The following is a 13093-nucleotide window of genomic DNA, read 5'->3' on the forward strand; positions in this document are numbered from 1 at the left end:
CCCGGCCTTTAGTAACTTCACGACGTGGGTATGGGGACGCCTACCACTCCTTTTCACAAAAAAATATTTATATACATATATACTTTAGTTCAACCCTTTTTCACCCAACAGATTCTAGCATGCTGTTGGTGAGCAACACAGTGATATCCTATAGAGCACATGTCAGGAGACTACATTACATGGGTCTCTTGCATAAAAAAATATACTGGGTCTGCCAGAATGATAAAATAAGCAACAATTCATAGTAAATTCACGGGCACCGCACCAGGGACTTACAACCTACCTTGGTAACTTTCCCAGTAAACTCTGAAGTGTGCAGATCAAGTGAGTGGTAACTTATTGTTTCAGGTTACGCATGAGAGCCTAGGCGCTACTGGTTAGGGGGTGCCCCCAAAGTGTACCTTCACCAACAGGTAAAGTGGTCTATTGCACCCTTATATCAATCTGTTGTGTGACTATTGGTTGGTTAGGGGTACTTTTTGATCTGCAACTTTCATTGAGAGCTGCTTGCTGGCCCTCCTATGTAAAATTGAACAAGTCCTATGTAACCAAGGTCCTTCCCTTTCCTACATTGTTTGTGTGGTGTTATGTTGAAAAGGGTGTGTTTTGGACCTAGAGATTGCAGACAAGTTGAATGGTGTTTATAGAAGTGAAGGTGTAGGCACAAGATTGCGTTTCCCTGCTGATTGCCTTCATTCCAGGCTAAGGCAAGAACTTGCATTTCCTTAGTTCCTGGGCCCCTGATCTGAACTACTTTTAACTTGAGAGCCCATTCAGTCAACCAAGTTTCATGGGTGTCCTCGCAATATGAAAATCCTGTTCACAACTGCCTATTCTGAAATGGAGGCCATTAGTGTGTAGTATCCCTGAGGGACTCTGCTTAGGTACCCTACTTCTGCTACCTAGATTGCTCCCTCTCACTGATGGGCTCTTCCAGTGATGCTGCCAAGTGCTCTATAATCCATAATTACTGGCTTACCAGATGCCCCACCATAGTTTGGACACAGACTACTGAGCTTATCTTTGAACGCATGATTTTTTCAAAATTGGGTGGGAACATCTTTCTTTTTTTAGTTGGGGGAGTAGGGGTCGGAGTCTGTGGATTTTACTATTATTGTGGCTCTGTCTCCTCCTACAGATGACTGCTTTGACAGCTTGAGTTTGCTAATTCTGCAGAGTTAAGTTGCCAAAGGCAATAATGTAGATATTCAGTTGGAGTGCACCAATAATGGTAGCTCTGAGACACCAGTGGTAAACGGCCGTACCCGCCACACAGAACTGACCAGTATTTATTGAGTGCTGTAAAAACACGGGATAACCCAATAAGTCACTGGGACCTGGGTGAGTAAGTGGTATAGACAAAGTGGTCCCAAGTACTATCGATAGATATTATCTTAAATGGCTTCAAAAGAAGAATATCACAACATTGTTTTAATCACAAAGTGTACAGTAGAACAAAATTCATAAAATACATCAACAATTAATCACAATTAATGCCCCTGAGGGAATAGGAAGGGAAGGTGGTGAGTGGAAAGTGAGGAAACTACACAAATGATGAAACACTGGTCATGATGACCTCGATAAAAATTACTAATAATTGATTATGACAAACTAAAAATAGCATTTCATAAATTATTTACTTCAATAAACTCATGCCTCATGGGAACAGAATCATAAATGATATATCAAAAAAGAGGCTGGGATAAGGAAGGAAGTGTCGACGTTTCGACCCAATTTAATGCAGGTGTACGATGGAACCTTGCTAGAGGGTCTTCATCAGGGCGGAGACGGATGAGGGGCAGGTAATCTGCGTAAAAAATTATATTATTAAAGTTAAAAATGGTCCAACTGATCCATAATCAATATAAGAATATTTTGCAAGGTCAGTGAGAGAGAGTTATCCTAAAAGCACTGTTAGTCTTGACTTGACTTAACTTGGCACTGTTAGTGAACTAAAGGCAATTCGAGGACACTGTTTTCACCTTGTGATGTCTCGTTTATCTCTCGCTGATATTGAACATATTCCTCGAATTGCCTTTAGTTCACTAACAGTGCTTTTAGGATAACTCTCTCATTGACCTTGCGAAATATTCTTATATTGATTATGGATCAGTTGGACCATTTTTAACTTTGATAAAATAATTTTTTACGCAGGTTACCTGCCCTTCGTCCGTCTCTGTCCTGATGAAGACCCTCTAGCAAGGTTCCATCGTACACCTGCATTAAATTGGGTCGAAACGTCGCACTTCCTTCCTTCTCCCAGCCTCTTTTTTGATATATCATTTATGATTCTGTTCCCATGAGGCATGAGTTTATTGAAGTAAATAATTTATGAAATGCTATTTTTAGTTTGTCATAATCAATTATTAGTAATTTTTATCGAGGTCATCATGACCAGTGTTTCATCATTTGTGTAGTTTCCTCACTTTCCACTCGCCACCTTCCCTTCCTATTCCCTCAGGGGCATTAATTGTGATTAATTGTTGATGTATTTTATGAATTTTGTTCTACTGTACACGTTGTGATTAAAAACAATGTTGTGATATTCTTCTTTTGAAGTCATTTAAGATAATATCTATCGATAGTACTTGGGACCACTTTGTCTATACCACAGTATTTATTGAGAGCATCAAGATTACGAAAACAGGCCCCATTACCTCGACAATGTAGCCAGATCATAGCCGGTAACTGACACTGTTAACCACTAGACTGGGAAAGCTTGGATCTTCTGTGTGTCACTGATATCACCCCAGAACCCTTGTCTAAGTGCAGAAAAAAACTCACATATCCGCAAAATACAATACTATAGCATAAATTATTCTAAACACAAGCATAAGCATCCAGAATGCTCTGCCATGAGTGTAAAGGTACATCACAAAATAAAGTACATTGACAAGTCTCCAGAAAGTCATCCACAAGCAGTTTAAGGAAGGGAATTCACGTTCATATGGTGCATTCAGCAAAAGAAAAGCCTTACGTGTGTGTTCTGAACACCTTTAAATTTGTAAATGAGCTTACAATGTAAGGTTATGAATTTCATAGCTTGGTCTCAAAACTTTCAGCAAATTATCTTTCTCTCCTCGACCTGTGAAACTTGGTTACATCTCAAAATCATAAGATTATTATTCTGGTTTGATTGTAAAACTCTTGTTGGCTGATAAATTTGATTGAGTAACTATGCCTCAACTATGTCAGCAACTGGTTACATTCCCTCACCCATCTTAACTTTGCATTCTTAATTGCTATCTTGGTCTCTTCTGTGCTGTGAATATTTAATTTTATACATGCCTGCTGTTGAGGGAAGAGGATAGCCTCTGTGCATAAGAGAGTCAGTGTTTCAGATACATTGCACCACTAGTACCTGTTTGAGCAGTTGATACTTCTGAAACTTAGAATACGTTTTCTTTTCTTAATGGTCTCATTGTGCCGAAACAACTTAGTTCAAGAATTCTTACTTTTCTGCTTCTGTATTTAGATACAAGGATGGGATGATTGCCATTATTGACATCAGCCGGAAAGGGGATGTCCTTTGCCGATTCCGTGGGCATGACGATGAGATACACTCCATAGCTTGGTGTCCAGTGCCAAGAGAAGAAGTATTGTATCAGCGTTCAGAGGATGGTGTGGGTAGGATGGACTATGTACTTACACGCTGCATTTCAACATGCAACTGCTCCCAAGTGCCCCAAAACACAGGAAAGCAAAACAAAAATTCATATTATGATCTCTCCAAGGCTGAAAGATTATTCCCGCCTTACCCCCTAGTTTGCAGGACACAGTGCATATTGCCTTTTTAGGGAACACTCGTCAAAATTCCTTTCCTGACCCTATGAAGTTCCTCGCTTTTTCAGGAGCTATTGTAGATCACAGTTATGAGGATTGCCTTGCTGCAAAACCAGCCAGAGTGCATGTTAACCTTACAAAAGCTGTTGCGGTCATGACCCCCAAATGTCCTTCACCACTGCAGCTGAAACACTTGATGGGGCTCTAGATACTTATTTAAAATACTGTGTTTTGGCAGGACATTCACTGTTGATGCCTTGTCCTATTTGCTAAATGGAGCAACACTACAGACAGCGGGCCCCAATGATAGTTTTAGAAGTGCTGCATTTTGGGAGACCGAGTTGCATGTCTGCGGTTTCAAGAAGTATCAGAGACAGAGGGAGTTCCCGACTGCTTTTATTCAGTGTTGGTTCAGTTTTTTCTAGTCAATGGGTGGACTCTGTAAACACTTCAATTTGGTCTACATAGCAATGTTGCGTTGTTGGCAAAATGGTTATACTGTGCCTGTATTAATGTTGCAGTGTGTGCCAAGAAAACCTAGTGCTCACTTGTCACACAAGGGTATCCTGGGCATTGAATACATTAGTATTGCATTATGTTTTTGTTTCTGGCATTCCCTCTTCACTTTGTTTCTGTCTTCCCTTTTATGCTTCCAGATCCTGAGGTTACAAATGGGGATCTCCTGCCAGATGTAGAGAGCAAAGGCTGCTACCTAGCCTCTGGCAGCAAAGACCAGACCGTCCGTATTTGGAGCTTTGCTAAAGGCAAAGGTGAGTTTACGCTTGGTAGAAGACTGTCTGATCAGATGGTACGATGCAGAGAGCAGAAGTTTATTACAAATGCTGCATATGTGACTTGTTACAATGGAATTCAGACTGAACACATACCTATGGTAGGACAAGAAGATCACCAAGTAGAGTGCACATGGCAGATAAATGTGTATACTGACTGGGGAAGAGCGGGCACAGATGGGTGAAATATGAGTAGAGCGGACTGGGCAGAAGCATGTAGACTTCAGAGTGGGGGGTAATAATATATCAAAGGGGAATACAGAATGAGCAGAGAAAGTGATTAACTTTTAACATGGAGACCTTCTGGTTCACTGTGCGGCCAAGGACAGACAGGCTTGTAAGGATTCATATCTAGGGTTGGGGTACTTGGTTAGGAGGATAGATTAGGTTGTAATGTTAGCATGATGAAAGGTTGCATTTCTTATTCCTACTGAACATTTCATTGTTGCTTCCCTCTAGGGATGATGACTCTTAAGCTGCCCTTCTTGAAGAGGCGGGGAGGGGGTGTTGACCCCATGGTGAAGGAGCGCATTTGGCTAACTGTCCATTGGCCTCGTGGACGACCTACACAGATTGTCACCAGCTGCTTTGGGTAATTCTGCAGTCATTGTCTTCTCAGAATATAAACTGATTTCCTTAAATATATATTATATTTTTCTGTCAGCTTGGGATGAAAATAGCATTGGTGAGGATGTTGTGTGTGTTTGTGCACACCTTAGGTGTTAAGGATGAGCGTGATGGCATTAGGATAATGCACTACAGAGAATACTAGTATGGGATTATAGCCTGTCCTTGAACAGTTGACTTGTCTTGTTTGTTGGTAGGTACATTTGCTTATTGTAAATATTTTGTTCTAGTAGTTTTTTTTATAGTGCACTGTGACCACAAGTGGTTTCTATTTGCTGTCAAGAATCTTGCCCAAAATCTGCTCTAAAGCAAAGGGTATGTGATGTCTACCTTCCACATCCACAGGGGGCATCCTTTTCAAAGAAGGTCAAAGGAGACTATGTACATGCCGAAGAAGATGCCCAGCACAAAGGAGTCCATCGGGGGGAGGGGTTGGCGGGTTCTAGTGCAGCCCAGCACTCACCAGTTCATTAGCAACACACACATACCACAGAACTCTTTTCCTAGGCGAAATCATGTGGGCATTCTCCCCACAGTGATACATTTAACAAGGTCTTTGCGCCTGAGTATAATCACAACACCACTTGCCACATAGACTTGTTTGCGAGTAGTAGCCACTCTCCCTCAAAGAGGTGTATACTTTGGTGTCTCTCTTAAAGTAGAACCCTACTCGAAAAATGTTGAGGCATGAAATCATTGAGATGCAGTGGACTTGCATGCTTTATTTGCCAAATTTGTTAAGTGTGCTAATGCCTGGAGGCATGAATTCTTCTGCTTAATTTGATCCAAAAGCTAGATTCAGAGTTGACTGACCCACTGTTGGAAAAGTCAAGTTTTGAAGGCTTTCCTGTGCTGCATGTACCTTAGGATGGAGGAAAGGTTGATAGGCAGAGAATTCAAGAGGGACGTCATCTTAAAGGAGAAACCTTGACCAAACTTCCTGATCCAGGCAATTAGCAAAAGGAAGGCAGAAGTAGAACCCGGATAGCATGAGTGTGTATCATTTGAATAGTTGTTCAATGTAAGAGGATCTATTACGAGGAAAAGTTAAAAATGATGCACAGACCTTTGAACACAATGGGTGTAGGAAATCTGCCTTTTCTTTGTGGTCGCCCCAGATTTTTTCCTTTTGTTGGACCCTATATTTTTGCTGGCTTTTGAACCCTATGAGCATTACCTCCCCCTCTAAGTATGGTCAAATTGGCATATTCTTAATTGTTATAATTAACTTACCTATAAGTCCCTAGTATTTGGTACCAGATGTAAGCAGGGGTTGGAAGTTAAATACCACTAGTAGACTACAGCACCTAGTGTGCTATCTGCTACAGTGGCAGTGGAAACATGACTTCAGGCCTACCAGTGTAACCTGACTGTTGCAGTGCAAAAACGGCATCTTGACCTGTCAAAATAATCCCCTTTGAAAGAAGAAAATCTCCTTTTTTAGGTAGTAATAAGTCACCCCTTGTGGCTCACAAAGGAAGATGCGTGGTATTTAAAAATAGGTAAATTAGGAAATTAACGTTAACACATCCTTATGGTAAATATCCTTCAAAAGCAATTTTTAGGTCTCGCGACCTTTCAATGCGCGCAAGCGCATTGAGCGGAGCGAGAATTCATGTCTCGAAAATCCTCGTCAAACCAAGGGCTTTGTTCCTGCAGTTTTCTTTAAGTTCACGTGAATCACGTGACCAAACAAGCACGCGCATTCACGGCCAGCCCAGCACATCAAAGGGCTTCTCCTCCCCTAATTATTCGTACTTTCAGTTTCCCGGCCGCTCTGCATTCATTATCAGGTACGTGTTGTTTTCACTTTGTCTCCGTACGTGCGTCTCCCTCGTGGTTTTCCCCCACCACTCGTGTTGTTCTCTTCCTTGTGAACCCAACCCACCCCCACCCCCCCTTGTTTCAGATAGTGTGTATTTGGTAACCAAGCTAGTAAAAGAAGAAGATGCGTTCATTTCTTAGTTTGATTGACGTGCTTGTGTAACATTTTCGTAAAATCTTCACCCTTGCAAATTATTAAAACATTCTTGTGTCCGAGCATTTCTAAACCTCGCAGACATAACTCGTGCATTGCATTTGCACCCGGCCCCCGATAGTTGTTCGGCTGCTCACTGAAGCGAGTGGAGGGAGACCGAGTGCTGCTGGCTGTGTAGTGATCTCTGCACAGGCCTGTTCATGGTCTGTCCCAGCATACCAATGTGTTTTTTTGCTCCCAAATCAAAAGGAACATTCCACAAGCACTGGACGCTTTTTTTCATCATTTTAACTATTTCGAAGGGAGAAGATGTATTTTTTTCACACTTTTGAAATTGAATTTACTCTCCATGTACCAAAATAATTCATTCTCGAGATTCGAGAAGATGGTAGTACATATATTTATGCTAGGAACTATTTTTGTTTCACAAAGTCATATGCTGAGGTGATTATTCTGACTGGATCTGCACAACTTTCAAACAATAGATCTCTCCGACATTCTTTATTTGTTAGCTACAAGCATTGGCATGAAAGAGCTAGACAGATTAATTCTCTGTAAAGCATTTTCGACGTAGGTATAGGTCTACTTCGAATACTAAATAGCAATAAAAAATTGCCTTCAAGGTGGCAGAAGCTGCCAAAAAATAATGCTTTTGAGTTTTTATAGTGTCTGCAGGGTGCAACGCAGCAACGGTATTAACAATTATTTTGAACATTAAAATTTGCAGGTGGGTTTTAAGATGTGCGCCATTTGCGTTTGGCTAAAATGAAGACTTCATTCATTTTCCAAGTGAATGGCAGTCCGGAGGTTTTCTCAAATTATATTACTGCACGTAACACACCATATGAGCGCTATTGTGGCAAAGAGGCTTTACATAAGGATAATAAAAAAAGTACGTCCGTGCTGCAGCTGTGAGGTGAGTGGCATCCTCAGATATTCATTAAGGGCTGATTAATTTTGCATGAGGTTTTCATTTTAGCTTTGTGGTGCATTGTCACTGAGGCAGAACATTACTTCTCAAGTTTGAACAACCACTGGCCAAGCCAACAGATCTCGGTTTTCGAAGTGGCATTTGAACAAAGAAATTTAAAAAAGCATTGGCGTTGCCAATAGGTCTCGCAGTAGGAAAGTTGGAGCTACTACAATTGCAAATAACAATGCCTTTTATTTTTATTTTCAATATAAAAACATAAAGGGCTTTGTCATTTACAAAACCAATAGCTCCAACTTTCCTACTGCGAGAACTATTGGCAACGCCAGTGCTTGTTCACTGTGGCAGCCCTAGCTGTGCCATGTAGAAAACCATAATCTGGATTAAAATCCTAAAACTCTATCTCTGGAATGAGACTAGCTAGAAAAATAATTAAACAACCATTTTAATAAGTTAAGATAAATCCAATTCATTGGTGCAGTCAGATTAATAATTAAAGTTAAAGATCAATAACCTCTAGAAAGTTACTTTTTCCCTGCCTGAAATTTCTGGAGGCTTATTTTCATATACTCTAAAACTTCACCGAACAAGGGATTAAAATTTGAATGGGTGTGAAACGGGTGTTAAATGTCCACTAGGAGCAAACAATAGTCTGACCTTAAAGTGCAATAATGAACCTCATAAAATATGAAGGGGGGTCTGTGAGCATCCTTTTGACATTACAGTGTCAAATACTGCATGACATGTGTGCTTGGTTTAAATATAACATTTTGGGGCAGAGGACAGGAAGCCAAGATAAATCTTGTGTATCCACTGTCTGGTTGCTGAATAATCTGCTTTGGTTTACCAGACTTCTGTCTTTGGGTTTTACATATAAGGCTGGGAGGCACACTTAAGAGAGAAAACGGGATGGCGAGGCACTTTTTGTGTATTCACCGTTTGGTTGCTAATAAACCCTGCTTTGTCCTACAAGATAAATGTTAGTTTGAGACGGAGACTAGGATTGCCATAATACCCTCCCCACACACCCCTTCAACCCTCCCAGCAAGTGTGGTTGAAGACCTTTGCCATCTTGAAATTGCCCAAAGTGGGTAAGGTTGGCCCTGGGAACTTTTAACCCATTGGTTAGGGCATGTCCAGGATTCATTCCCACCCAATAGCTCATTCTAGGCATAAATGTGGCATCTCCAGGCACCCACTTGAGAACACTTTCTGGAACTGAGGAAAAACAGAAGAGGACCTGCTGTCTGTGGCCTAGGAGGAGCCCTGAACCTGCTCCCTCTTGTACCCAGGACAAAGATGTAACTCCAAGCATTGTAAGGCTGACTTCCTGTTTCAAGATATAGATATGCAACAAGCTACAAGCAGGATTTCCTGGAACTGCTCAGTTTACCAGGGTCCTTGACTGAACCCTGCTGTTTGCGTGTGCCTGACAACCTATGAGCCTCTAAGTGTCTCCTCTGAGGTCTTGGGGGCTTTAGAAATGAGCTCCTGTGGTGGATTGGGACTTAAAGGACCAAGGGGGCCATTTATAGTTTGGCGGCGAAGTACCCATACCACGGTGCCGAACTGGAGATCCGCCTGCCTCATTTAGAGTTTGGGAGGACCTTTAGCATACAAAAAGAGGAGAGAGGGACCCAAAATTCCCACAGGGGTAGGGTACCAAGAGACAATTGTCTAAACAAAATTCCCCGGGGAAACCAGTATAATACATCAATATAATACACCACTCTTACAGCCACTCAGCATCCAACAGAATATCTGTAGCACACTCAGGTTTATTCTACCCTCATAGTGAACCAGAAAAGCAAATCAAAAGTAACAGCGATATTAAAAAGGAATAAGCAGACAGTTTATTAAAAATGTGACAACAGCAACTATATAGTTAAAAATTCATAGTACATTATGAATAACAGGTTAAAACATTTCACAGAAACACAATAATCATAACAGTGGGACAGAAATACAGCAAGACACAATGTATATCAAATCAGGGAAACAACATGGTACTGAGACCTATAGATAAGTAATTTTTGATGCAGAAAGACTCTAGGTAGAAAACATATTAAACTAGATACTCAAGAGCGTATAAAATGCATCAGTCACGTATCCGTGGAGTATTGCCAGATAAAAAGCATCGACGCGTTTCGGCGGGTCCAAAATAGATAACTGCCCGCCTTCTTCAGGATAACAATTTAATCTTCCCACATTGCATTATAACATCTATTGAAAAAACATATAAAACAACATACATGTTAGAATACAAACTAATAAGATTTGATTTGCTGGTTCACAGAATAAACCAACTATACATACTGCCCTATTGGCTGAACCATCATGCATCATTCTTATAAAATTATTCTTATATTATTCAAACGTTAGAGGACCGAAAAACTCTGATCAAGGGATTTGTCTAATAAATAGTACCAGTGTCTGGATTAAACACCAAAGATAGGGGTTCTAATAGTACCTTATACCTTCAGGAGTGTTCTCTTACAAGTGCATTTTTAGAGAAAGCAAGTTCCAGATTATGTGATAAAGAGCCGTCAATCGCAGTTAAAACTAAACAAGGAATAAAACAAGGGCAATGGTCAAAAACCCACAGATCAATACAATTAAAAATGGGGAATGTACTGTAACTCCTCCTAAAATACCTACAGGGTAGATACGGGCTAACGGTATATCCACTTCTGCAACTTCTCAGTGGTTCAAATGATTAGAGAAGTACAGGACAATCTAGAGGGAATAAATACCAATAGTAAGCTAGATGCCTGGAAACCAGTTACTGCCTATTCTCTGTCAGACTAGACTAGAACACAAACGAATTGCCACATACCTTCTAAGCCGAACACAACGAAATTATCATTTGAACTTTTCTCGTTATGCTGGAAAAATGTAAAGGTTTGTCCCGGGAGCACCTTTAGCATACCAGCGACTGAGACTATTCCATCTCTGCTGCCAAGATACACTGCATCAGTCTCTTACAGTAAGGGCCATCCGAGATTTGGCTATTTGTCTGCCCCCCCCTTTTTCAGAGTGGGCAGACAAATGCCCTGCATTCACTGTCCGTCACACCAGGAAAACCTAAAGGTAAGGGACAGTGAAAACCTCCTCGCCATGAGAGAAACCTTATGTGACAAGGCGGTGATCATTGTTTTTTTTATTCTGAAAAGCAGATCTTTCTGAGGAACAAAATGTTTTTTCCCCACATCTGTGTTTCCTGTAAATGTAAGAGATGTCTGCTGGGCCAGCAGACATCTCAAAATTTGGTGGGAGGCTACTCCCTCAGAGTGACTGTACTCCATCGCCTTGAGTAAATACCTGTCCACCTAAATCAATGTCCGAATCAGAGGCTTCAATTATGCTTCTCTTTCTTTACTCTTTAATTTTTAGCAGTCAATCAAATGTAAACTTTTAAAACACTACATTTCCCATGACTACCATAGTTGTATGTCCCAACCATAGACACAGCAGCCCTATATAACCCTCTTTTATGAAGATAACATTTATGCTGTTTCTAGTTATCACAATATGATTGTAGTATCTTCTACTTTTGCCAATATTATTGGTTTTACTACCGATCACTTATTGTATGTTTACACAGGTGGGCTCCCCCGCTGCGCTTGCGCTTCATTTGCCATTAAGATATTTGTATTTGTGTTCTGCACTGTATCACTAGCATGGCTTGTGTGCATTCAAAGGAGCGGTTTTCTCCTCCCAAAGCAAATCGGGTTGCCGGACCTGCTTTAATCTAGTGGAAGGGGAGAAATGGAAGCGAGGACATGCGGATGCCTTCCATGCAGTCCTCTTTTTATGTCTGCAGCTGGGCTCCTCGCTTGCATGCACAGAGGCTGTTTAATTGAAGCCTCCGAATACGGAATGAGGTTCCTCGCTGCCTAAGCCCGTTCTGCTGCTCCATGGCAACGTCCTGAATTATTATAATTCATCAAGGTTGGAAAATTACACCAGGCTCTGCCTAGTGTGCTGCAGGTCCTCCCTGCACATTTTGTTTTTGCTCCAGATTAGTTGGTTTGTCTCAACAACTACTATTTAGGTCCATCCTTCACCTCCTGAAGCTCTTGAATACTGACTTGCCAAGCCCTGACTATATATGAGTATTTAGATGGAGATATGGAGAACTATTTGGATGACCATGAGGGGGCTTTGGAGCATGTTCAATTGGAGGCACTGGATGCTGGGGTGCAACAGTCTTTTACAAGAGTCTGGTTAAGTCAATTGGCCCCTGAAATTACACTTATGTGGCTACGCACAACAACAGGGTTGGATCCCTGCACCCCCACTGATGATTGCAATTCACTGTCCGTCACACCAGGAAAACCTAAAGGTAAGGGACAGTGAAAACAGCCACTCAAGACAGCCTGGCACTAAAACCCCTAAGGGACCTCACACTGAGGCTTTCGAAAAATTGGTAGACTCCATGTCTAGAGATCTCACCTATAGTGTCCCTCCTCTCCACACTCCTGCCCCAACCCCGATCCGGGTTCCACATCCTCACAGAGCTCAGACCATGACGACAAACCTGGCCCAAGTAAGCGTAAGCTCAAATCGCGATACACAAATGTCCAAAAGCTGCCCAAGGTACTTAACTATGAACCAGGGGATATTATTCATCCAAGATCTACTGTCTGGCTACACCTGCAAGAATTGCAGACAATGTGCAATCATGTCTTCACAGGGTTTTGACAAAAAATTCAGAGCACGCCTACACTCCGAATGCCCCAGGACGGACCTTCCCCGCAAAGTCACAGACACCCCTGAAGTTGACCCTACGTTAGTGACTTTCCTAAAGGAATACTCTAAGGAGCCTAAGAAGGTCCTAGATTATGCCAGGTGTAACTGTCAGGACAAGCGGCTTGATATATCAGGCTCACTTACTAAGATCCTGGAATTGGCATACCAGGTTAAGGAGGCCACAACGCCCATAGACCTGGACCTCTTGGTTGGCTGAGCCGAGTGGGCTGT

The 13093-nt window shown here is 41.6% G+C and overlaps 1 protein-coding gene across 3 annotated transcripts in view; it reads left to right on the forward strand.

Moving 5' to 3' along the window:
* GEMIN5 (gem nuclear organelle associated protein 5) overlaps positions 1-13093 on the forward strand; it is a 500185-nt gene that overhangs the window by 164593 nt on the left and 322499 nt on the right. For all 3 annotated transcript variants that reach the window (XM_086931243.1, XM_086931244.1, XM_086931245.1), the window contains 3 exons: positions 3476-3627; positions 4440-4553; positions 5034-5166. In XM_086931243.1, coding sequence (XP_086787369.1) covers positions 3476-3627; positions 4440-4553; positions 5034-5166 — 399 coding nt within the window. The remainder of the gene's footprint in view (positions 1-3475; positions 3628-4439; positions 4554-5033; positions 5167-13093) is intronic.

Source organism: Lissotriton vulgaris, chromosome 7, assembly GCF_964263255.1.
Source record: "Lissotriton vulgaris chromosome 7, aLisVul1.2, whole genome shotgun sequence".
Lineage (NCBI taxonomy): Eukaryota > Metazoa > Chordata > Amphibia > Caudata > Salamandridae > Lissotriton > Lissotriton vulgaris.